The 23,728-nt window shown below is 38.7% G+C and overlaps 1 protein-coding gene across 3 annotated transcripts in view; it reads left to right on the top strand.

The window, feature by feature from the left end:
* arhgap10 (Rho GTPase activating protein 10) overlaps window positions 1-23,728 on the top strand; it is a 57,826-nt gene that overhangs the window by 7,330 nt on the left and 26,768 nt on the right. For all 3 annotated transcript variants that reach the window (XM_042484797.2, XM_042484796.2, XM_042484795.2), the window contains exons 2-14: window positions 10,304-10,399; window positions 10,754-10,815; window positions 12,962-13,033; window positions 13,259-13,360; window positions 15,185-15,295; window positions 15,493-15,597; window positions 16,227-16,356; window positions 17,420-17,526; window positions 17,642-17,736; window positions 19,767-19,848; window positions 20,066-20,108; window positions 20,219-20,287; window positions 21,321-21,395. In XM_042484797.2, the coding sequence (XP_042340731.1) occupies window positions 10,304-10,399; window positions 10,754-10,815; window positions 12,962-13,033; window positions 13,259-13,360; window positions 15,185-15,295; window positions 15,493-15,597; window positions 16,227-16,356; window positions 17,420-17,526; window positions 17,642-17,736; window positions 19,767-19,848; window positions 20,066-20,108; window positions 20,219-20,287; window positions 21,321-21,395 (1,149 nt within the window). The remainder of the gene's footprint in view (window positions 1-10,303; window positions 10,400-10,753; window positions 10,816-12,961; window positions 13,034-13,258; window positions 13,361-15,184; window positions 15,296-15,492; window positions 15,598-16,226; window positions 16,357-17,419; window positions 17,527-17,641; window positions 17,737-19,766; window positions 19,849-20,065; window positions 20,109-20,218; window positions 20,288-21,320; window positions 21,396-23,728) is intronic.

Raw genomic sequence — 23,728 nt, 5'->3', positions numbered from 1 at the left:
CACTAGAGGAGCAACATGCAGATGTGCTTCTGTTTCAGAGGGTTTCCTCCACAGGAACTGTGTCCTGTCTGTACCCTCTTATCCACCCCTCACTGCTGTCTTTACCAAGCGCATTGATTCTTGTTTGTGGGAGAAAATATGAACTTTCCATGTCTTTTGCTTTATTAGTTTAAATTTTTCTTGCATGTTTTGTTATTGCTGCAATCATCTGAAAAGTGAAGTTTGACAGAGTTGCAGAGGGGTCAATCATAGTACTTTCCACAGCTGGACTTCCTCTGGTGAGTTGACCATTTGGCTCATAAAGCAAAAGAAATTTTTACTTTTTCTCTTCACTCTGAGTTCCAGGAACCCAGCCATGTGAAGGTCTTTCTTTCTCACTGGCAGACAGGTTTAAGAGTAGCCTCTCTGCCATGGTGTGCTTTGGCTCAATGCTGCTCTCTGTAATCACATTACTGATTCTGCCAAAGAGCCACATCACAATCTTTCATTAAAATCGCATTAGCACAAGACGTGAAGTCATGTGGGAGGAACGCTTTTTTTTATCTTTCACTTCAGAGATAATAAGATGGACTATAAAAATGATGCTTGATGGCACAACTATGCTTTTGGGGCTCCTTTTTTGGTGCAAGCAAAGTGTTGAGAACTATTTGAAGTACTCATTGACCACATCATAATATTTTTGTGCTAACAGAAGGTCCAGATGCTGATATATATTTCATTCGCTACTTAGTCAATATTGACAGGATACTGCTCAGCACAGCCTCACCCTACAGACTTGTTTTGAGAATCAGGAAGTCATGAATGAAGTAATGCATGCTTTGTGGGCAGGGAGCTCGGGGGAGAGAGATTGTGGGAGGGGATGGGTGGGCAGGCTCTGCTGAGGGCAAAGGTTGGAGGCGAGTGTGGAGCAGGGATTCGGACTGGAAAAGATGGGAGAGTGAAACAGGAAGTACTGTGGAAAGGCGCACTATAAACGCTGGCCGCTGTTTGAGGGCCTGGACCAGGCAAGCTCTGACCTAAGTGGCACATCTGATGAGATTGTAGAAATCAAAACAAACATCACTGCAACAGACGCCAATGACAATACACTATGGACATCTTCAGCAGCTGAACTTTGACATATACAACCTTTTCTGGTCTGTTTTTGGGGAAACTTTTTCAGCAGCAGTCAGAACATGCAATGTTAAGTTTCCTGCTTTAAGACTTACAGTCAGCGAAAAACAAGTTCAGATAAGTAACTATTTCATATTGTAATGTGCTGCTGGTGATGTTTTGCAACATGGCTGTAATTAAGGAAACAATGTGACTATGTTGGGAGAGGAAGGTAGGCTTAAAATATTGTTGTAATTCCAATGTCACAGCAGCCTGAGGTTGTAAGCGAAGAAACAGCAAATTCATCTCAGGAGGATTAACAATATCCAGCTGTATGTTGGAAGCCTTTGGAAAACACACAGACAGTGTGTGTTTTGAACTGCCATGTTTCTACAGAAACATGGCGGTCAAAACACACTCACTGGTTCAACATGGCGATCTCCACAAATGAGACCCGCTCCCTATGTACATATAAACGGCTCTTTGATAATAAGATCCAGATGTTAAGGTTTTTACAGGGAGTCAAGTTATCTGCAGAGGTCTCCTCCTTTCCAAAACTGGAAAAATGGCTAATTTTAACAGTTGAAAAAGAAACAACAACAACCACTATATAAAGCAGTTTCACGTTAAATATAAAAAAAATTATCAATTCTGTTTGACATCTTGCGGAAGAGCTGTTAATTACAGTGCAACATGGCAGACTCCGTGGACAAGGAGCTGCTCCCCAATTAGATATGAACAGCTCAGTCTAAGGTGTTGAAAACAAGATGATTCATTTTTTTTCAAGTGATTATACACATACGTATTATATTATATTCCATTTTTGCCAATTTATCCCCTTGACTCCTACACACAGGAACTTGAAGATTAGTTTTTCACACATGATTTTTGTATCTTGTGGCTGTCTTGTTCTGACAGTGGTGTTGTTGAAAAAAGCCGCTTCTGCGTTGGTTTGTGGTGCTCCATAAGAACCAGAGCCCTTTGATTCAGTCCCCTCCCCATTGTGTCATCTTTGTTTTTCTCCCCACCTCTTCTGAACAGCGGCACACATGTTTATGTCACAGAGCTAGACTTTTATTTTCATGTTTTTCCTATTACAGAACAATCTGGCCTGTAATATCAGATATATGCAAGGTGGGGTCTGTATGACTCACACGCTGAAGGCAGTGGACCGGGGTCTCTGGCTTTCTGCAGAGAAACTAGCCAAGTTTGACAGTTCCCAGGTTTGCTCTGAAATGCCTTGCTTTAAAAGGCAAAAAGTGCGAGAAGCCTTTGCAGTGGACTTGTTTGCCCTAGTGTGTGTGGTATTTCTATCTTGTGATAGTTCATTCCTCCAGGACAGCAGCTATCATTTTAATCTGTAATGCAGACCTCTCATCTGACACTTTTATTTATTGCTCTACTGATTGTATCCAGTTGATCTATGCTGTTTTAACATCAATTGACACTACACAGAACACGAATGCTGCTGCTATTTTTTCCTCTTCTCAGAATGTTGCCTGCCGTCGATTATCTCTGGAGCTTCACGTAACCGGATAACATTCATTCTTAATGTTTTATGTAATCAAGTCCACACAGCCTGGCCTCATATATCCTCATATTAGCTGTCCACCCCACTCTGAGTTAAACATGCATGCAGCCTGTGTAATCACATTGTGGATGGGTGTGATCTGTGCACTGCACTCACATATGGCTCCAATAAAGAGCCTGCAAATCTATCCATTGACATCACTGTTGTTGGAGTACACACTAATTGTCCACAGTGACCTGAGCCTTGAAGCTGTCTTTGCTGTGTGAAAAGATACCCTGTGTAATGTACAGACTCCCCAAAATATATCTGGGGATAATAAAAAAAGAGGCTTGCACATTTAATTATGAAATGAATTATGAAAACATAAAATTATGAAAGAGATGGCAAAGCAATGCAACATACAACAACCCTATTAAATTCCTGCATTTATTATGTTCTGCATTGGGGCAGTAAAAATGTCAGGCTCTTATCACACTTGCTTGAATGGCATTGATTTTTACTGTCCAAACCCCATCAGATCTTTTACAATACTGTGACGCCGAACACTTCCCTCACTTTACGTCAGACACAATATAGTGTGTCGAGGCTTAGTTAAGGTGTGTCAAGGTTCAGTGTAATGTTGTCAAAACATGTTTTTACTATCTGGGGGAGCAGCTGAACTTTCCGTTCAACATTCATGTGTGTTTTGGGATTATTTGAGCTGCAGTTGACCAATCGGAGTCACAGATTACCCATTAGATAGGGAAAGAATTTTAGGTTTAGTTTAGGTTATGATGTGTGTTTTGGAGACTAAATTTAACAATGTATGTCATTACAGAACTATACATTCTAATGTCAACACCAACACCAGATTATAACATGTAGGCCTACTTTTTATTTACAATATAAACACATGCTGTGGCTGAAGCTTCATTCTTGTCTTGCATGCAGGTGGAAAATATGTAAAAGTAAAAAAACAAAAAAACATTCTGCTAATAAAGCCAAACAAAGCAGAAACAAAATCACTAAGAAAGGAAAGAGTAGAAGAGACACAGTATCAACATGAAATAAAATGATATACAAACTCTAAAACTGCTTTTCTATAAAAGGTTTAATGCTGGGATTTAAAAGATCATCCTCCCCACGTTCCTCTGGCAGACTGCTTCAAAGCACAGAGAGCTGCAGACTGCAGAAACCTGGTCACACTCGAGCTCAAGCCTGGATATAAGGGTCATTAGAAGGGCAAACAAAGACTATTGAGTTACATCAATTAAACTAAATGTTGTATTTCCAACATAATGTTACTAAGATAGGTAGAGTGATGGTAAACAGCAAAGGGCTAAGGATCAAGCGTTGGCACCTGAGGCCAAGGAAGAAGCAATTTACACCAAAAAAGGTTTCAGGGATGTTTATGAAAATGGTGACAATTGTATGTATTTTTTCTGACCTTTGTGGGTAAAAGAGCAATCTGTAAACACAATTTTCTCCTTCTTCTTCTTCTTCTTCTTCTTCTTCTTCTTCTTCTTCTTCTTCTTCTTCTTCTTCATTTGCACCCTGAGTAGCATTATTATTCATTTGGACTCTGTGTAAATGTAAATGCAATAGTCACTGGCCTTTTAGCTATGTTAAATAAGGTTGCAACAACTTCTGAGAATTAAGAATTTGGCTTTTGCAGGCTAAATTCTCAAATATGTTCACCAGCTACCTGCTCTGCATAAACAAAGACAGACTGATCACTGAAATATGCTAAAATGTTCTGTAGAAGTGAGGGAAGCTGCTGATCCTTCCCTGTGAGTTTGTCACTACAAGAGATCCCTCTCATAGTACATACACATATTTGACCAATTGTTAAAAAAAATGTGGATACTAGTGCTTGAAAGGAGTTGATCGTAGTATTATGTAACTCAACCCTGTGCCAGGACCAGAATATTTATGAAAAATGTCAAAAGAAGCTTTTGCAGTCAGATGGGTCAGCAGAGATGAAGAGGCTTATAATTTGCCTGACTAGCTTATCTCACTAATGTGGGGAGCTTTAAAATGAGGTTCATACAGGATTTCATATGATTAAAGGTATATTCGTTTGAATATACTATTAGTGGCATGCCATAAGGAGGTTTCCATGCTGATACAGCGAAAGCTGGGCTCGGACTACAAAAACTTTGGGCCAATTTACCCCCAATTCCTCCCTTCCAACAGAGGGGGAAAAATCTGGTCTGGGACTTTGGTCACTACCAGTGTTCGGCCCAGATTATCTGCTATTGTGAGAGGTTTTCAGATTCAGTTTTAAACCTTCCAAATTACACACAGGCTCATCTGGACTGCCCTGATCATTTTAAAATTTTTCTGCTTAGGATTTTAAATCTGGATGATTGCGGTTATGATTGCTTCAGTATTGGCAGCAGCAGGTGCTGCCAGTCAACGGTAAACACTGTAGCCCTTGAGGCTAACATTAGCTATTATACTTATATTGACAAATATTAAAACTGACAGTTAAAATTCCTCCTCCAGTTCTCACTGAAGAATAGACAACTCATGTTAATTGTTTCTCCCCAACCATTTTCTCATCCAGATTCATTTAGCCTTTTGCTTTTGTGTTTACTCATTGCAAAGAATTGTAAACACTGCAGCAAGTTGTCGTACCACGTCAGTTTCAGTTTTGTGAACATCTGGTTCCCCATGAGATTAATCTAAGTGGTGCATTACATACTGGATGGTGGTGGTGGATAATTGATCAGTCAATCTGATCAGATCAGGTCGATGGATGAGAGGAGTGTTGAGCTGTTTTCATGCCAATAAACAGTTGACGAAAGTAGAAAATTGTTGTGTCAACAAAAGCAGAGAACTAAAGAGGAAAAAAATAAAAGCATACTAGAAGTGAAAAAGTGAGTTGATTGGAAGTTGTAAGTGTTAGCCAGCTTCTTAACACTTACGGGCTATGCCTTCCAACAGTATTATTGACAAGTAATAGAAACACGAGCATTGGTGAAATCTTGTCATAGTGGTGCAGTCAGTAGTATGCATCTATAGATAAAGCCTACCAGTTTAAATGTAGTAGATGTTAGATCCAGTGAAAAAAATGTCTTGTCTTCATCCTGCTTACTGGACCATAAAATTACGGAGTTTGTGATAGACCACACCAATATAGGATTGTTTGTGTTGTCTGCAGTCATTCCATGTGCTGCAAATTAAGGACTATAGTCCACACCAGAGTGACCAGAATCACCTTTTATGGACCTGCAGTCCTGCACACCCTGCTCTAGATTTTAGCTGTCTGTGCGGTTTGGATTCATTCTTGATTTTACAGTCACTTCAAAGAAAATTGCTATGTTCAGCATAGCAAGTGTTTGCTCCCAAAATAATGACCTGACAGGCTTATATTTGCCATACCTTTATTTTGAAAATAGTGCCCATAACCCGTACTTAGATACTCCCACATGGCAGTTCATCAGGTTGTGTTTACATTAGTTAGAAGTCACCTCTGCGACAGAAACATGTTTGCCAAAAAAGTGAAAAGCTTTTAGCGTATCAGGAATATGAGCCCCAGAATTATTTGGTGTGGTTGACACAAGTTTATAATATAACATTTCTATTCTAAACTATTCTAGGGTAATAAATTTTTACAATAACTCACATCTGATTCTAGGCTGACAAATATAAATCATCCTGTACTCTTTCCTCTTGTGACCTCACCAAAATACTGTCTTTAAAGAGGTGCCTGGGACAGAGGGCTCGACACTCTGCTGCTATTGTTTGTCAGAGTCTCTTAATGTTGCTTGTGCAGAGGCCTGTTTTTGTTTACCATGTCTCTGAAGAGAAGAAAAATGGAGTCCCTCTCCAGTCTTGATTAATGATCTAAAGTTAGGTCTGTGGAGTTTCTTGCTGAAGTGCGTGAGCCAAGAAATGAGCTATTAGCAGCCATAAACAAGTTATGAATCCTTTTGTTTTGCTCCCTGTCATTAGAGTATATCTGCTACATTCCTGTGGATTAAAAGCTGTATCTGATTTGTAATTTTACTCGTGAGTCAGCTTACTTTTTATGCATACATTTCTTTTGCTGTTGAAACTTTTAATTTCTTAAACACAACAATTACTTCACCCGCAAGTAAAGAAAGAACATTTCCTCCAAGTGCTATATTAAGAACTACTCAAAGAACAAACAATTGTAAATGCTGCAATATACAAGCTGTCCCATTGTCTGTTTTGCATCCCTTAGCTTCCTGTAGTGTGATGATTTACACCAACTGGCCAAAGGAATCAACCACAGGTGTTTGTTTGCACATATTTCCTTGTGTGTTTTTGGATTGTAAAGATTTGAGATTGAGCTGAAGAGCACCAGCAGTGGATTTCAAACTGTTTGAAATAAATTATTGAGGCAGAAGCTATGCCCTTTGTGCCAGGCTCAGGCAGACATTGTCCAACACCTCTCACATGTTTGGGCTTTGGGCCCCACTATAGATTTAATCCATAGTATGTGTACACACACTGCTCAGAGAACTTTGAGTGTTTACACAGCAGGTTAGCCATGGATGGAAATTAAAAAGACACAGTAAACAGCTCGAAAATATGATATAAGAAATTACTGTGCTGGATTGTTTTGTAATTTGTGTTTTTAGTGGTATTATTATCATGAATTTCTATTATTATCCATACAACAAAAAAAGCTAATTGATTGTTTTCTCTTTGAGCATCTGGGGCTTTTTCTTAAGAGAGTATTAAATGGCCTCTGCTTTCTTTTGCAAAGCCTGAGTCGACAAAAACAAAGCATATTTCAAGTCACGGATGATTTTGTGGCAAGTGGCAACATCTGGGGCGCAAATCTGATGCTAGCACGCAAGTGTAATAAACCGCAGTTTCCTGAATGGCCACCTGAGGCTGGCTCCAATAGCCAGTCAGTCTCTATTGACATTTATGTTAAAATACCCAACTTTACAACAGAATTACACGGTTTTGGTCCATAGTTAGATCCTCCCTTCATGATAACTTTACGGGGGATAAAATTTTTATATAATTCGCCTATTTACTTTTTGTTAATGCATAAAGTCAAGCATGATTAAGGGCGGGCTGTCTGTAGATAGTGTCGCCGGATTTCCTCTACAGTGCCAGCCACTTGCCCAGATATGGTCACTTCACGGCTCCAAAAAAACAAGATAGCGATGGCAAAAATGCCGAACTCAAGACTTCAAAATAGAGTCCATAAAACGAAGAGTTATGTCATGGTAGCTACGTCCATTATATTAATACCAGTTGGGGACCTTTGTTGCATGAACAAAAAAACTATGTAGTTTAAAAATTAGATTCATGATTGATTTTTTTAAGATTTTGTCAACCGCAACAATGAGAGAGCAAACCTTTACCTCTGTAGCTTTGTTGGTCAGACTTAATTAGCAATTTGAATACTTCACTTTGCCTTTTTTTTTTTTTAACAAAAGACAATTTAGAATATTTTCTGAAATGAGTCAGTCATATATATGAGTTAGTCAAAATAATCATTAGTTGCAGTTCTACATTACAGCCAGCTGTTGAGTGTTTTTGTAGCAGACAAAGATGCTCAGCAGAGTCAGAACTTTATTCAATGGTTTATCTCAGTCGATTGTTCCCTATAGAGTCCCAGCTATCTGCCAAATCTGATATCACTGCTCCTCAGTATACTGCTCACAGCTCCAGTCTTAAAATATCCCTGTTGCATTCTGTCATGCTTCCCTAGGGGACAACCGTGGGTCAGAGATCCCACCTCGGGGAATCTCTTCACTGTTTGGAAATAGATTTGGTTTGCTGTGTTTACTGGCGTGCAGGGGTGTAGTGAAGGGTAGACTTTAACAGTGTGTATCCATAATACTGAGATTGTTTAAATGCAGATACAGGAGCAAATAAATTAACCCTTTGAAACCTGGTGTGACATCACTTTTTTTGTGCGGCATTCATACACCTTTCACATGCATTTAAACTTTGATTACGCAGTTTGGTTTGATTTCTTTTAAAATGTGGCTAAAATCGCAGAGAGCAACGTGGCAAGAGATGACCCACAAATAAAAACTGAATAAAATTAGGAAAAGGTGACATAAAAATGACAAGGAAATTACTTTTAAAAACAACAGAGGGAAATAATTAGATGTTATTAATAATTAAAAAACAAAATAGGAAAAAAAAATCATAGAAATCATATTGTATAGATATATGTTTCTTAATTATCCTGTAATTCCTGTAAGTAACTTGTAACTTCCTCCATTGTTTTTCAAGGAATCGTGCAAATTTGGTCAGGGTTCAAAGGGTTAAATAGATGGTAGCTGTTTCATTGTGCCAAACTATCCTGTAGGTTCAGGCCTATTTTATTTTCTTAAATCAGCCATGTCTTGAAACATCTTGTAACAGTGGGAAAGGCTGTTGAGGAGAAATGTATTTGTTTAATTTCTTAGCATTTCCTTTTGATTATTGACAGATTAATGTTGTATTTAGGGCATAGACCTTAGAATACAATGTAATACAACATTTACCGATATTAGGTTTGCAACACTGCTACAGCAGTTTTCAAACAAGGGTTTGTAAGGGAGTTCCTGGGGATTCCCAGAAAAGGGGGAATATTTTATTTTCACTTTTTAATTCACTATAGAAGTGAGCCCAGTGTAAGTTAGGGTTTTTTTTCATCATGCTAACTAATTCTTACTCATGTCTTGATTACACCTGGGACCTGGGAAACACAAGTGTAGCCTATGCATCTCGTTTTCACATTTCTCACATCCTCTCCAGGAGGAGCTAAGATGCAAAGAAGAGACGTTAGTCAGGGAGACACATTAGTCACTCTTATGACTATTGTCATAAGTGTTTTCATTATGCTTTTCTTACCTTTAGTTTCTTTTTTTCCCCACAGTTTTCTCCTGACTTTAGTCGATAAAAATAAAATCCTAGTTTTTATCATATCTAACAACCAAAATTATTTTGGACGGAGGTCCCTGAAGAGACGTCTTATTAAATGGAGTCCCAATGTGTATCAAGTTAGGGGTCCTTGACACGAAAAAGGTTGAGAACCACTGATATAAATGCACATATTTACATATTACACCGGCAAAACGAAGGAATTTGTGCTATTAACTAAATAAGAATAGACTTAACTTTAGTAATGTATCAGTTTTGTTGCTAATGTAATGCTAGTTTTATTTAGGGAAAGACTTAACTATGACTGACAATGCATTACATGATATTTCATTACTGTTACTTCAACTGAAAAAGCTGAATACTATCATATATCTTGAAAACTAAAACATACATAAAATATTTTGCTCATATTGAAGAACCTGACATATGCTATCAGCTTCCTTATAAGGCTCTCCAGCATTTTGGTAATACACTAGTATCATACTGTCTCTTCTGTCTTTATTTGTTCAAGCTATGAAAGCTAAATATAGTTTGCTCTATATTTTGGCATGTGCTAACCTGTGGTACCTGCCGCCCTGGCACACTAGGGTTTGATTTGCAACAGGATGTAGCAGACTGTAGACAAACAGGATGTTTGCAAAGTGGTTAACTCTGTTTGATGCATCTGACCTTCTTTTCACGAATGCTTATATTGTGTTACATTTTCACAAATGTCTTCTCAGCACAGTAAAACTTAGTAGATCTTAAGAACAGATAGTTCATATGAAACGTTCTGCCTCAATTTAAATGCACTATTTGTAATGGCTTTTATATCTGAAATTTTTTGTTCAGAGCTTGGGATGGCGCAGCGAAAGTTTGCCCAGTGCCTGGGAGAGTTTCAGTTTGAGTACATCGGCGATGCAAAGACTGATGATGAAAGATGTATTGGTAAGTGTGAGTTTGTCTCCTCACATGCGAGAAACTAACCACTAATTTTGTTACCACCATGCAGACATGCACTGTAAATGTTTGTTTATAGTTTCTTCTCTACCAGCAATTTAAGAGCAGTTTTTGGTGTGCACCTGTGGTGAGAGCAGCTGTTAATCATAATGTTTTTAGGCTGTGTGTGTGTGTGTGTGTGTGTGTGTGTGTGTGTGTGTGTGTGTGTGTGTGTGTGTGTCTGTGTGTGTCTGTCTGTGTCTGTGTGTGTGTGTGTGTGTGTGTGTGTGTGAGTGTGTCAGAAAGAGAGCGAGAGAGTGACGCAGAGTGATTGCATTTAAACTGTGAATTTTTTTTCTTCAGATGAGTCTTTGCAAGAGTTCTCCTCATTCCTCAAGAACCTTGAAGACCAAAGAGAGTTAATGGTGAGATCAACTAGTCAGAACATGCCTAAAACTCAGGGGAAATACCTGTGTGTGTGTCTGTCTGTCTGTGTCTTTGTCTGTGTGGCGTATCACACTTAAACTGTTTAACTTTGTATGCTTACACCTTTCATTGCCCATATTTGGTGCTTGCATCTATTAATGTCTGACTCTGTCATCCGCCAGAGATCCACACAGGCACTCATATTATAATTTTCTCCAACGTACGGTACAGCCGCAGCATCCAGCAGGCAGAGCAAACCAGCTCCCTAGTGGGTGAATATTTGTTGATCGTGTTTAAACAGTTCCCTTCTTGTGGCTGTCTAAGGGTCGCTGTCACACCACCTGCCTGGGAGTGGCTGCAGAGACGAAAGGATCCAATTTATTACAGCCAAGCTTTAAATACCAAGACAGATTCACATGACCTACTACTGGCAACAAGGTCCATGGCAATACAGCCCATAACATATCGAGGAAGTTGCAACATTCTTACAGGATGTGTCATTTAATGGTGATACACAGTTAAAAACTGTTAACCTGAAGGGTTGAAAGTGTCACAATATGCCCAGTAAATGGACCTGCACGCATATAGCGTCTTTCTTTTCATTTCACCATTCAAAGCACTTTCACACTACTTTTTACATTCACACATACATTCATATACTGGTGGAGACTAATGTACAAGGTGCCACCTGCTGCTCAGTTTTAAACATTCAAACACACTTACACACCGAGCAACTGGGACCAATCATTTTTTAATTTTATTTATTTTTATGTTGTGAATTGGTTGTGTTCAATACTGTTGCAGACCAAACTGCCCCTCAGGGACAAAAAAACTTTCAAATCTAATCAATTTAGGGTTCAGTATCTTGCCCAAGAATATTTTGATCTGTTGACTGGAGGAGCTGTGGATTTAACCGCCTACCCGTTCTACCTATAAGTCAGAGTTATAGTGTTGTGTTTTTAATGAGTATTTGTTTTCATGTTGTTAAGTTTAATTCTTGTTCTCATTTCAGTTCAGTTTCAGTTTGTTTTTAGAGTGAGTGTGCTTGTCTCAGTTTAGTTTTTATTGTTGAAAAATGTTTAGTTATAGTTTAGTTTTGATAAGTTTCAGGATTAGTTTTAGTTTCATCATTGAAATACAAGAGATTTTTGTCAGGGGCAAGACTTAAGAAGCTCAAAATAGGAATTGGAGTACAAACATAGGACTTTTCAAAGGCATTTGACTTGAGTATTGTGCATATCCCTGTCTTGATATACACATGCACCTCTGCCTCCTTATGCTTGCTTTGTTGATAGTTCTGGCCAAATTTACAAAGACTATAATGAAAAACACATTTCCTGTATACTTTCATTTCATTGACATTAGTTTTGTCTGCATTTCATTTGTCTAGTTTTTATTTTCATTTCAGTTAACTGAAATAAATATCACACCTAGCTTTAGTTTTTAGTTTAGTCTTAGTTAACTTAACAACCTTGATGTGAGAGATGATACCCCATCTTGTACTCTGATTTATTTGTGACCTCAAAGAATGTTAGGTAATAGATAAACTTGTCAAAGCACCTCTTTTTAAGACTTATTTTGATTGCCTGAGGGCCAGTGATAGTGTTGTAAAGAAAGAAAACATCTAAAACATTCCTCCCCTTTGGACAGGGATGCACAATTTAATGTCTGCAACTTTCTATGAACAGCCATTCTGTTGTAATGTCTGTCTGTACCGTCTGAGGTTAGTGAGTGGGCCCATCATCAGCAGCTGACTGAGATGACTGTTTTAGCGCCTGGCTCAGACCATGATGGTAAACACTCAGCTCGGCTCAGCACTGCTCAGCATAGTGGGATGACATCACAGTGCAAAGTGAGGAAAAGGTGGAGAACGGGCAGGCAGGCACAGACATGTCCTGCAGCCAGCATAGTAGAAGCACTGGAGGAATTAGGACAAATGCATTGACTTTATGAGCTCATTATTGGAAGACAGAGATACATTTAGAATATCAGTTATGTCATTTGAGTTATGTAATATAGTGCGAGCAGCCACACTGCACTGGAGTCAAACACTCAATACTGGAAATGTTGTGTCATATGAAACATCAATGGGGGTTTGTCATTGAGTTCAGGAATAATGATGGCTTTGTTATGGCTTCTGTCTAGATGAGAAACATCACAGAAACCTTAATGAAACCCCTGGAGAAGTTCAGGAAAGACCATCTTGGTACAGTGAGGGTAATGTATGATGCTTAATTTCCTCTCCCTAACATGTCAGCTCCTAGTTTGTATGCTTGTTGTACCCTAATGATTGTTAAAAAAAAAATCCATATTTTACAGTTGAATGCTAATAGCATATTAGTTGTACTACACACACTGCTCATGGCTTTGTTTCTTTCCCTGAGAATCATCTAGTATTTTGTTCTTCTTATATGTCCGCTCCTTTCACTGCACCTTCTTAAGGCGGAAAGAAAGAAGTACGAGAAAGAAACAGAAAAATACTACAGCTCCCTGGAAAAGCTTCTGAATATGTCAGCGAAGAAGAAAGAGCCACAGCTACAAGAGGTATTTATCCTTGTCTGAACTCTCCGACAGATTTGTGACATGCAGAATAGCAATTCATAATGGCAGCAAAATGGATGGAAAAGGGTATTTTGTTTAGCTTGAGAGTCCCTGTTTTGGTTTATGCCTTTGGAGCAATGGTGGGAGAGCCTAGCTGCAAAGCCTGTTGGACCATGTGAATTTCCACTGACATGCCTTGCAGCAACAGTTTTCCTGGCTTGTTTGGAAAGGAAATGTGTGCTCACTTGTGCTGTACTATCAAGGTCAAACCCAGTTGCTGCAGTTCGGGGCAGAATCCATGCTGCAATAGTATGGCATGGACTTTTTAAATTATTGGAGAATTTACCAACATTGCACTAAACAATGTTTCTGTCTTCTTGTGTTTGCAATGCAGTGTTGCCATTTAAGGCTTACCCATATGTTGTATACACCAACCAGAGAGGACACTTGAAACTGTTGACATTATGACTGCAGGCTGTTTTGTTCCCTGTGTTTTGATACAGGGGTCTGTGGTACCAACAGTGATCTCTATCAGAGTTGAATAAATAGAGCCAGTGATTTGCTCACAGCCACAAGAGTCATAAACTTCATCAACACTGCATCAGTTGTTTAAGTCCACTCAGTAAACAGTGGCATATATTATGAAAAGCAGCATGTGAACTTTAAGTTAAAAAAAAAAAAAAAAAGTTAGTTATCAGTAGTTGACATTATGTAGGCAAGGATATAAGCCAGAAATCCTACCATATTAAGAAGATACATCACATAATTGCAATTACAGATGCATTGATTTTGTTAAATTGCAAATCTTGGTATACTGTTGTATATATACTCTTTAGCAGGTGTTATTCTGAGTTCAGTTTTTAAACAATGCGACTCTAGAGTTCTTAGATGTTTACTGTAATTCTGGTGTAGCACAATGGTCGTCCCCTTCTCGACAAAAAGAAAACAAATCCTCCCGGCCGGCCGGCCAGCATTGGCCTTTCTGTGTTTAAATTTTCCCACACATTCTCACACGTCTGATGTCTCTTGACAAAATCGAAAAAGACTTGTTACACAATTTGAATATTTTTACTTACCTTCAGCCAGGCCTAAAGATGAAAAAATATGTTAACGTCAGCAATGTCATTTGCAGCATCAGTATACTCTATTTACTATTTTACAAAATTTACATAATACATCAAGGCATGACAGAAATGTATACATTTCATTCTGTTGTGTTATTGGTCAGTAGTGCTATATGCAAGTACGTCATCACTTCTTTTTTAAGAGTTGCACTTCAATCACACTTGTTTTAAAAAACTTATTTAATGAATAAATACAAATATTAAAAAGCATTCACGATTTTGTAAATGTTATATATTATTACTCTTGTTAAAATGTCATTACATTTATTGAAAAGCGTATAATGACTTGTTTAGGACTTGAAACTTGAAGTTCAGGACTTGGGACTTAAATCGGAACTTGCTAGTCTTGCGATTGCGATTTGAGTGCAAGGACTTGAGACACCCTTGTGACTTGCATAACAATGATTTTGTCCCACCACTGATTCTTTTTTAATCTAAATCAAAGGTATAAGGATTGTACAGATTACATAGCCCTCTGAGACAAGCTTGTTATTTGAGGCTATATAGATTAATTCCTATTATATATCATCAGTATCTGATCGAACACTTACCAACTTCACTATCCCATTTGTAAGACTGTAAAGCCATAAAAAGAAAAACCTCAAATTACACTGCATCAGAAGGGATCATAATGTTTCTCCTCTGCTTCCATGCATCTGTCTGTCTCTATAATCATCAAGGTGTGTGTTCTCCACCTCCACAGGCAGACATCCAGGTGGAAACCATGAGGCAGCACTTTCAGGAGGAGTCACTGGACTACGTGTGCAAACTGCAGGAGATCCAAGAGAGAAAGAAGTTTGAGTGTGTGGAGCCAGTGAGTGACTCACCTTAGTGGCTTGGCAGCACTCATGTGGCTTGCCTTTCATATTAATAAAAGCAAAGGGCAATATATGATGTCACATGGGGTTAAGTTATGAGTGATTTTTTTATGAGTTTCTCTTTCAGTTGCTGACTCTTTAGATTAACATCTCTGATCTGTTTCTGTTTCTTCCTGTGCTGTGATCTTTTTAGATGCTGGCCTTCTTTCAGACAGTCTTCACGTTTTATCACCAGGGCTTCGAGCTCGCCAAAGACTTTGACCATTATAAAAGAGCACTGCAGATCAATATTCAGAATGTAAGAAATATTGATGTTTTTTTATATTTGTAATGTGGATTGGGATGATTTGAACCATGACAATAGTTTTATGTATACAATATGTTTTTTTTCTTTTTTTCTACCAAATGAATAGAAAAGTTTTGAGTGTAATGGGTGCCAGTGTAAAATTATTTTTTTTCTTGTTTTTTATTTGACCACATATGGGAACAAAACCTTTTATATGCTGTCAGCCTATCAATTTCCTATGGCTCATTTGTTATGAAAGAGTTTCCTACTTATCATAGCCACTTAAGGTAAAAATAGAAGATTGTCAGATACAAGTTCAATATTTACTTTACTTTTTGTCTTGTTTTGGCCACCAGCTTCTGAAAGATATCTGGCTCTGCTTCATTTTTAGCTTCCTCCGGTACTTGTTAACCGCCATCAGTTAGGTTTCTGGTATTCTGCCATGCTATTGCAGTCTTATCTCAGTTTCATTCTTATTTTTAGTTTACTACCAACCACTTTCATAGAGATAAAGGGATTTCCAAGGGAAGCTCATAAATTTTGATTTGCAGAGGCCTCTCGTTAGGAGGGTCATCCTACCTAACCCCTGAGCATCAGGAAGTGACTTCCTAGAGTGTGTGTGTGCTTCCTTTCCCTACAAGACAAGGAGTCGATTTGAGGGCGCCCGGTCAGAGGTATACGAACTGATGAAGAGGATCAGGGAGACACCTCAAGAATACAGACAGACCAGCCCTATAAGTTGTGAAGGCTACCTCTATGTACAGGAAAAACGTAAGAGCTTTATATAGTTCCAATGTTTTTTTTTAATGTGGGGTGTCAAATTAGGACCATTCATAACATACTGCTGTGAGGAATCACAGTCAAGGCAAGAATGCATGACAAACTCCCCTTAAATACGCTGTCCAGTGTCAGGGTCAAAAGGGTACTTTTCTGGATTTCCTTCAGCTCCTGTTAAAGTGTGTGAAGGGTTTTACCCCATATTAACATTTGAGTTGGGAAATATTTTTGTACCTTCTGTAGGTTGTCAGTGCCTTTATCTAAAAGGATTATTGTGGCAGGAAAAGTTTGGATAGACAAGTAATTCTCTTTTATCTCTGTTATGAACAAAACATGGAGGTTCAAAGGCATTTTTAACCACCAGCAGCAGTGATGCAGTGTGATGCACCTGCAAAATGTTGCTGAAATAGCCATAAAGTGAACATTTTTTTATTTTTATTTTGTAGGGTGTTTGCAGGTCCTTTAAATGTCTTAAAGTATCTGTAATTCAATTTTATATATATATTAGTTCCTAATATAAAAAAGTCATGAAATAGTCCTCAAGGTTTATGAGGAAAAAAAAATCATTTTATCCAGTTTCATTTGTCCATCTTTTAAATTCCTTTTGTCATATTGAGTCAAGCTCTTCTGTGGTAAAGTCCACATTTCAGATATTACAAATCTTTAAAACTACCACTGAACCTAAAAGTTTCTATCTACCCTACACTTGCACTCACCTGTCGGCAAAATGCAGAGTAAAAGAACCAACCCCAAACACCATATTCTTACAAAAAAAACCTACCTACATTTGCACATGATGACAAATATACTACTAACCTTTATACTAACACTATACTTGCAATTTTTAAACACAAAAAAGATGATTTGTTCAAAGTGCAGTCTCAAATTTGGTTCAAAAACATCTTAAAAAGCATTAAAGTTAAGTGTCTTATTACTGTAGACACCCTGTTTTTTTTAAGTGGCTCCCTTGCTGACACACATAGTCATTGCAGACATCTTCCCTTGCACTTCGATCCAAATAGTGTTTAATGTCTGTATCACACCCTTGTTTCTGCAGGGCCACCTCCCTTTGGTTCAAGTTGGGTCAAACGCTACAGCACTTTTGTCAAAGAGCAGAAGATCCTGCACATGGTGACCTTCGACCACAGATCTGGTGGCAAGATGGTGAGTAGTCATAGAACACATAGAGCTGGGATTCTAATGCTACACAGTTTTATGATATTTCAACCATATCCACTATTAAATCTTTCACCTTTAAAGTTTGCTTTTTACTTTTCAGGGTGAGACGGAGTCTGTCACGCTCAAATCCTGTCTCCGCAAAACGACAGACGTGTTGGACAGGAGGTTCTGCTTAGAGCTCGACATAACTGATCGGTAAAACTTCATCTAACACGGATCCTCAAACACCCTGTAAAAGGGGTCAACTGATTTTTGTTTTTCAGGGCAAGTACTGACACAGATTATTAGGAGTTAATGAAACCGATAACCAATATTTGGAACTGATATGCAATTACAATAAAAATAAAAATCTTTCTGTCAATATTTAGAATTTGGACTACAACAAACTCCATCGCAAAACTTTGTCAAAATGCCTCTAGCAAATGTTTAATCAAAACGAAAACGTCCAACATCATATACAGCAAGTTCCCAGCAACTTTTTTTTTCATTAAGTCAAATGAAAGTTAAATAAAAAATGAAAAAATAAAAAAAAAAGCTCCCTGAGGTTTTACAAAGTAAAAGTTCTTCCCATGCTGAGACTTTCTTTGCACTTTGTAATTAATTAAATTTAACGCCGATCATTCAAATAAAATGCCAATACAGACAATCAGCTCCAATAATCAACCGGGCCGATAATTTGTTGACCCCAACCCTGATGATACTGTGCGTGTCGTTGGAGGTTTCATTTTACACTATGTCTCAAGTGACACTGTTACTTTTCTCCTGGATGACTCTTGTTGGAACACAATGCAAAATATTCTCACGTGCCGTGTCCCACAGCGGCCACAGAGCCTATAGATTATCTGCTGTGTTATTCCACATTAACAGTTTTGCTAAAGATCCTAGCTCCACACACTTGCTGATTACACTTTAGCTTGTGGCTCTATGTGTTTTGGATCGCAGAGGGCAGGACAGCAGGATTTGTGTTGGAGGGTTGCCCTTACACACTTAGCTGGGAGGGATTTGTCATACCCTGCTGTGCTTCCTGTAATAGATATCACATTTTGTCACACAACTTAACTCTGCCCTGCCCTTTTTTTGTAGTATTAATAGAAGAGCAATACCACATATTTAGTACGGAAATTTGAGTCCACACATCCATTCTGATTGGGATGAGTAAGTTGATATCCATCTGGTCCCACATGATTGTAGATCTCATAAACCAGCTGGGATGACTAATAGGGCTTATATTTGTAGTAAGTGCAAATCCAAGGTGTGCACCCTTTGCAGAAGGTGTTTTTTTGTTTCAAAGATTGCTAAACCTTTTTCTCAACAACATAATTTAAATACATTCACCTTGAAATACCAAAAATGCAGCGTTGATTCATAGTGGCTGACTCCCTGTTGGGTGCAGTGTAGGCTTCCAAGAGCCTTTGTTTTTTTTCAAGTCCTGGGATATTTCATGAACCTCCCAATTTTTGTACCTCTGGGTGAAACATACTGTGCAAGCTGCTTTTTTAAAAAAAAATGTTTCTAGGGGTTGCTATGGAAAAAAATTTCACACCCAAACACGAAGCCTATAAAATATTAGATTTTTCGCCACTTCTGATGCGCTTTCAAGGTTTTTGAGTTTTCGAGCCCTATCAGCCCGTAAAAACAATAGCTTTTTTTATGAAATACTAATAATAAACAGAGTAATTGCAATAGGGTCCTCGCATAGAAAGACAAAAGGAAAAACAGAAATACAAGTTGTACAAAATTGAAATAAAAGTACATAGACATGCATCCATACACACATACACAGTTTAGATATACATGCACAATTAATGAATAAATCAACGTTTAAATGTAAATACACACACATTTATGCAAACATTAGTTACAGTTGTCAATGCACATTGTATTATGGTGTGAATGAATGAAGAATCTGTTATTGAAAGGTTCAGCATTTTCATATATGTCAAAAATGATTGCCATGTCCTATAATACTGATCTGTAGAGCCATGCAGCTTGCACTCTTGTTTCCTGTGAAAAAAATCCTCATGTGTTCTCCAGCCCACTGGACATGTGTGGGGGAGGCCTCCTGCCTTCACCTCACATGTAGATATCTAGCAATTTAGGAAGCAAAAGCAATAGCTGGCTAATCACATTTGATGTTTTATATTGACACTGACATCCCTTAATGCCTTACTGCACTTTACCTCAAAGGCTTTGCCTAATGCTGATGTGGTATGGCTCTCTTACAGGCCAGGCACGGTGCTAACAGTACAGGCTCTGTCGGAGGATGACCACAAGTTCTGGATGCAGGCCATGGGTGGGAAGGAACCTGTGAGTCAGCCGCCTGCACTGTGTCATCATCTACCACTCACACTTGGCTCATGTAGCCCCACTGTATTCTGTTAAACTGACATCTTATAGAAAACCATTCTTTTTAGTTTAATATGCTTCCATTATCATTATATACCTGCACTTTACTGTATATCCCGAGGGCTTAACTGTACATAATAAACTTTAAAAAAACATGAAGATGTTTTTTTTCTTACAGATTGGGCACTATCTTGGTAGAACTTATTCTAAAGAAAGAGGAAGTAAGTAATCTAGCTGTACCGGACATTGTATTTTTTAAAGAATATCATTAAGTCTCATGAGCACAATGTTTCACCTCATTTTAAGTGTTTTGTTTTGCCTCCACTTGCAGTTGATGCCCAGCTGGATGATGTGGGTTTGAATTTTATGAAGAACTCCATAAGTGCCATAGAGACGAGAGGTAAGCCTCAGATTTGTAAATATATAAAAGCTCAGTTGAAAGAATTGCAAAGTGAATTATTTATCGTGAGAGTTGGTGGGTTGTGAACAGGTAACATGAGTGTAGTATCTTTATGTGTACACAAGGGGGCAGACTTGCTCCAATATTGAAACAAAAGGCTGAACAGCAGGTACTGCAGGCAGCGTGTACTGTAGAAATACTGATGTCTTTCATTGAGCAGACCTAAAGTTCTTATTCATTTGCTTCAGTCTTTATGTGTTTATCTGATCTCTTTCAGTCAAAGAGTCAGACTTGGTCTAGTCCCTCTCAACATGCCAGATATTACTTTATGCAATATTTATCTATTTTAATGAACATAGTTCAGATTGCAATGACAGCTGCTGTATTCTCCAAATACATGTAGGTATTTTCTGTCTATCTATATATCTATATGTGCATATATATATATATATATATATATATGCATACAGACTCCCCACAGTCATGAAATTATTAAATTAGAAAAGCAGTCTCCAGGCACGGAAATCATTTTGGAATAAAAAGAATGTTAGAATGAATGCTACTGTTGAACGTCACTTATATCACGCTATACGCAGTGATGCATACCGCAGGTTGGCAGCAGGAATGTCCAACGTGCCTATCCAGAAATGCCTGGGAAGTGCATGTTTATTAATGTTTAAATTTTGAACAACAAATATGATACATATATCAAGAGATAGGCAGGTCATAGCTGTGCTAGATGGAGGCTCTACATTAAAATGTCAAAAGTTTTGGTGCACAACATCAGCAGTTTTGGTGCTGAGCAGAATTGTGGCCAAATTAAGCTGAAATGAAGCGTTCATACCTGTCCAGATTTGAAATGGCACCCAACTTCAAACCACGTCTGAGAGGTGTCACTGGTAAAAATGTGTGGAAACCTTGTGTATAATATTTTATTTTTGTTTGTGTTTAATTTATTGTTTGCTTTTTGTGTCCTTTTTGCAACTTTATTAAGAAAAGTGCCATACAAATAAAGTTTCATTGTTGTTGTCAGGTATTAATGACCAGGGCCTGTACAGAGTTGTCGGAGTAAGCTCCAAGGTCCAGAAGCTCCTCTCATTAATGATTGGTAAGTTAAAGCCTCTTAGTTTCTTCCTGCTCTGGAAATGTATTTTTGTGCAGAGTTTCTGGTAAGAGCTGAATGTAGTTAAAATTTTAATTTATATGCCACTGCACTATCTCTGTGATATTAGGTTGCCCCCAGTTAGCTGAAAGTGCTGACGTAATGGATGTGTCTGTCGGGGCGATATTAAAAAAGATAGCGATTGACAATCAGCCCATGACTCAGCCTATCAGTACCATGTCTTTCTAAAGTGCAACAAGTGCCAGGATGTATCTTTGCCTCACTTCATTTTAGTTTTATATCCCGTAGAAAACCAGACAGTATCCCTCCCATCAACATCCTTGCACTTTTGGGCTTTTGCTTCATTAACACAGCACTAAAACCGACTCGCACGTGCTCATGGCTGGCTCAGTCTGTCAGTTGCCTTTATGCCTCCTACTTGTCTTCAATCCCTTTCACTCAACTCCTTTCTATAGAGCTTGTCCTCTGTCCTTTCCATTGCTTTCTGTCTGCTCTCTGGTTTCCTGCCGTTTCCAGCAGACACCAGCTCACTTTCAGCTCTGTGTTCAGAATGACAACAAACTCAGGCAGCCGCCAGCCTGTCTGAGCTTCCTTTCCAAAACCTTCCAGCCTCCCAACCTGCCGACTCATGCTGTAGACTCCATTAACACTCTGCTGCGGCACTCTGAGAAGTTTCTGTAAAGCTTGAATATAGTAAAATAAGCATTCGTCTGAGGGTTTGAAATTCCACATGTTCTTGTGAATGAGTCAGAAGTATTACTTGCATTTAAATGTTTGTTCCCTGAAAAACAACACAGAACAGAACATTAAGATGAACATTACTTATACTGGATCCCTGAAATGACAGAGGTAGTACTACTTCTACACAAACCAACACATTCACAAACATTTCATGCATACAACAGTTCACACTGAGTGGGTGAAGCGAGCTTTAAACCCTGAAGAAAGACTTCGGATCCTCCCACTCCTCCTCCTTTTCATCTCTCACCCACCGACATGGCCAGGGTCCAATCAGAGAGGACAGAGTGATAGAAAACGAGTCTCCCATCATATTACAGTACAAACAAAGAGAGCGGCACCTATTGAATGTCAGGCAACAGTATAACAGGAAGACGACTGTAAAATTGAGCTGCGTTCTGTCTCTGTAGTGTCTGTTGTACAGTAAGTGGCAGGGGAGAGTGTGGTGCTGGTCGGGATATGGCTATCACAGCTGCTGAGGTTTTGGTTCTATAGATATAATTGCAGAGTGAGGCAAAATTTGAGGAATGCAGTGAGATGTTTCCAAAGAGCTACTCAATACATTCCACATTTTCATGGTTAAAGGCATTTACCTACCATTTACCCAAGGATGATGCCACAAATGTTTCAATCTTGTACTGTCATGAGCGTGAGCCTTTCGGGCATGAGTAAATGAACAATTCCTTCTGTGCAGCAATACAGTTGGCGAGTGTAGTTCAGTAGAAAGAAAATAGTTCCTTTGAAATTGCTCACAACAATGTTTGAGGATTATCTTAAGTAACGCGGTCATGATTCCTGGAAAGAGACATTGTTGAGCACCTAAAGCCGAGTGCCATCTAGTTTCATTGCATTATTGAGAAGGCAGACGTCTCTACAGCTCATATCTTCAGCACTTGGCAACTAACAGCAAAACAATGTAGTTTGATAAATAACACCGCAGATAGGAGCAGAAAAATATGTATTTTTTTAATCTGGAGTGTACTGTCCCCATCGATATTAAATTGTATGGCAACATGTTTTTCTGCACATAATGGTGTCATGGGAGCTGCAGTTCAGCTACCACACTACAGTCACCACACAGTGGGGTTATGTCCCTAAAGGCTTAATGTAGATAAATAACATAGAACAACAAATAATTACATCTCTGAGCTTACTGCTGCTTTGTGGTCAGTAGCTTCATAATCAATGCTACTCCAACTGCTACTGCCAAAAATATATATTTGTGTCCTTGACCTAACCAAGCCTGAGCCTGTTTGTGTTAGAGCAGACCACAGAGCCTGTGCAGACCCCATCAATCTCAACACATACACACTTACAGAGGCGAAGCTTTGGCTACAAACACTCTTCAGAAGCATTTGCTTTCAGAAGTTGATATTGGACAGGCCATTTTGTGGACAGAGCAGGCGGAGAAACACACAGTCCTCCTGGCTGCGGTGCTTAGTTGAAATCAAAAACATAAATATCCACAGACCACCTACCACCCACGAAGCCAAAGTGACCTGAGCCCTGCACAGTACATGTGTGTGACTCACAACACTGACACATTGCACCTCCACATCCTCTGTAATTCATCAGAGGTT

The sequence above is a fragment of the Plectropomus leopardus genome, chromosome 3 (genome assembly GCF_026936395.1).
Source record: "Plectropomus leopardus strain MGB_pleo_1.0 chromosome 3, ASM2693639v1, whole genome shotgun sequence".
NCBI lineage: Eukaryota > Metazoa > Chordata > Actinopteri > Perciformes > Serranidae > Plectropomus > Plectropomus leopardus.
This window is presented reverse-complemented; position numbering and strand designations above follow the sequence as displayed.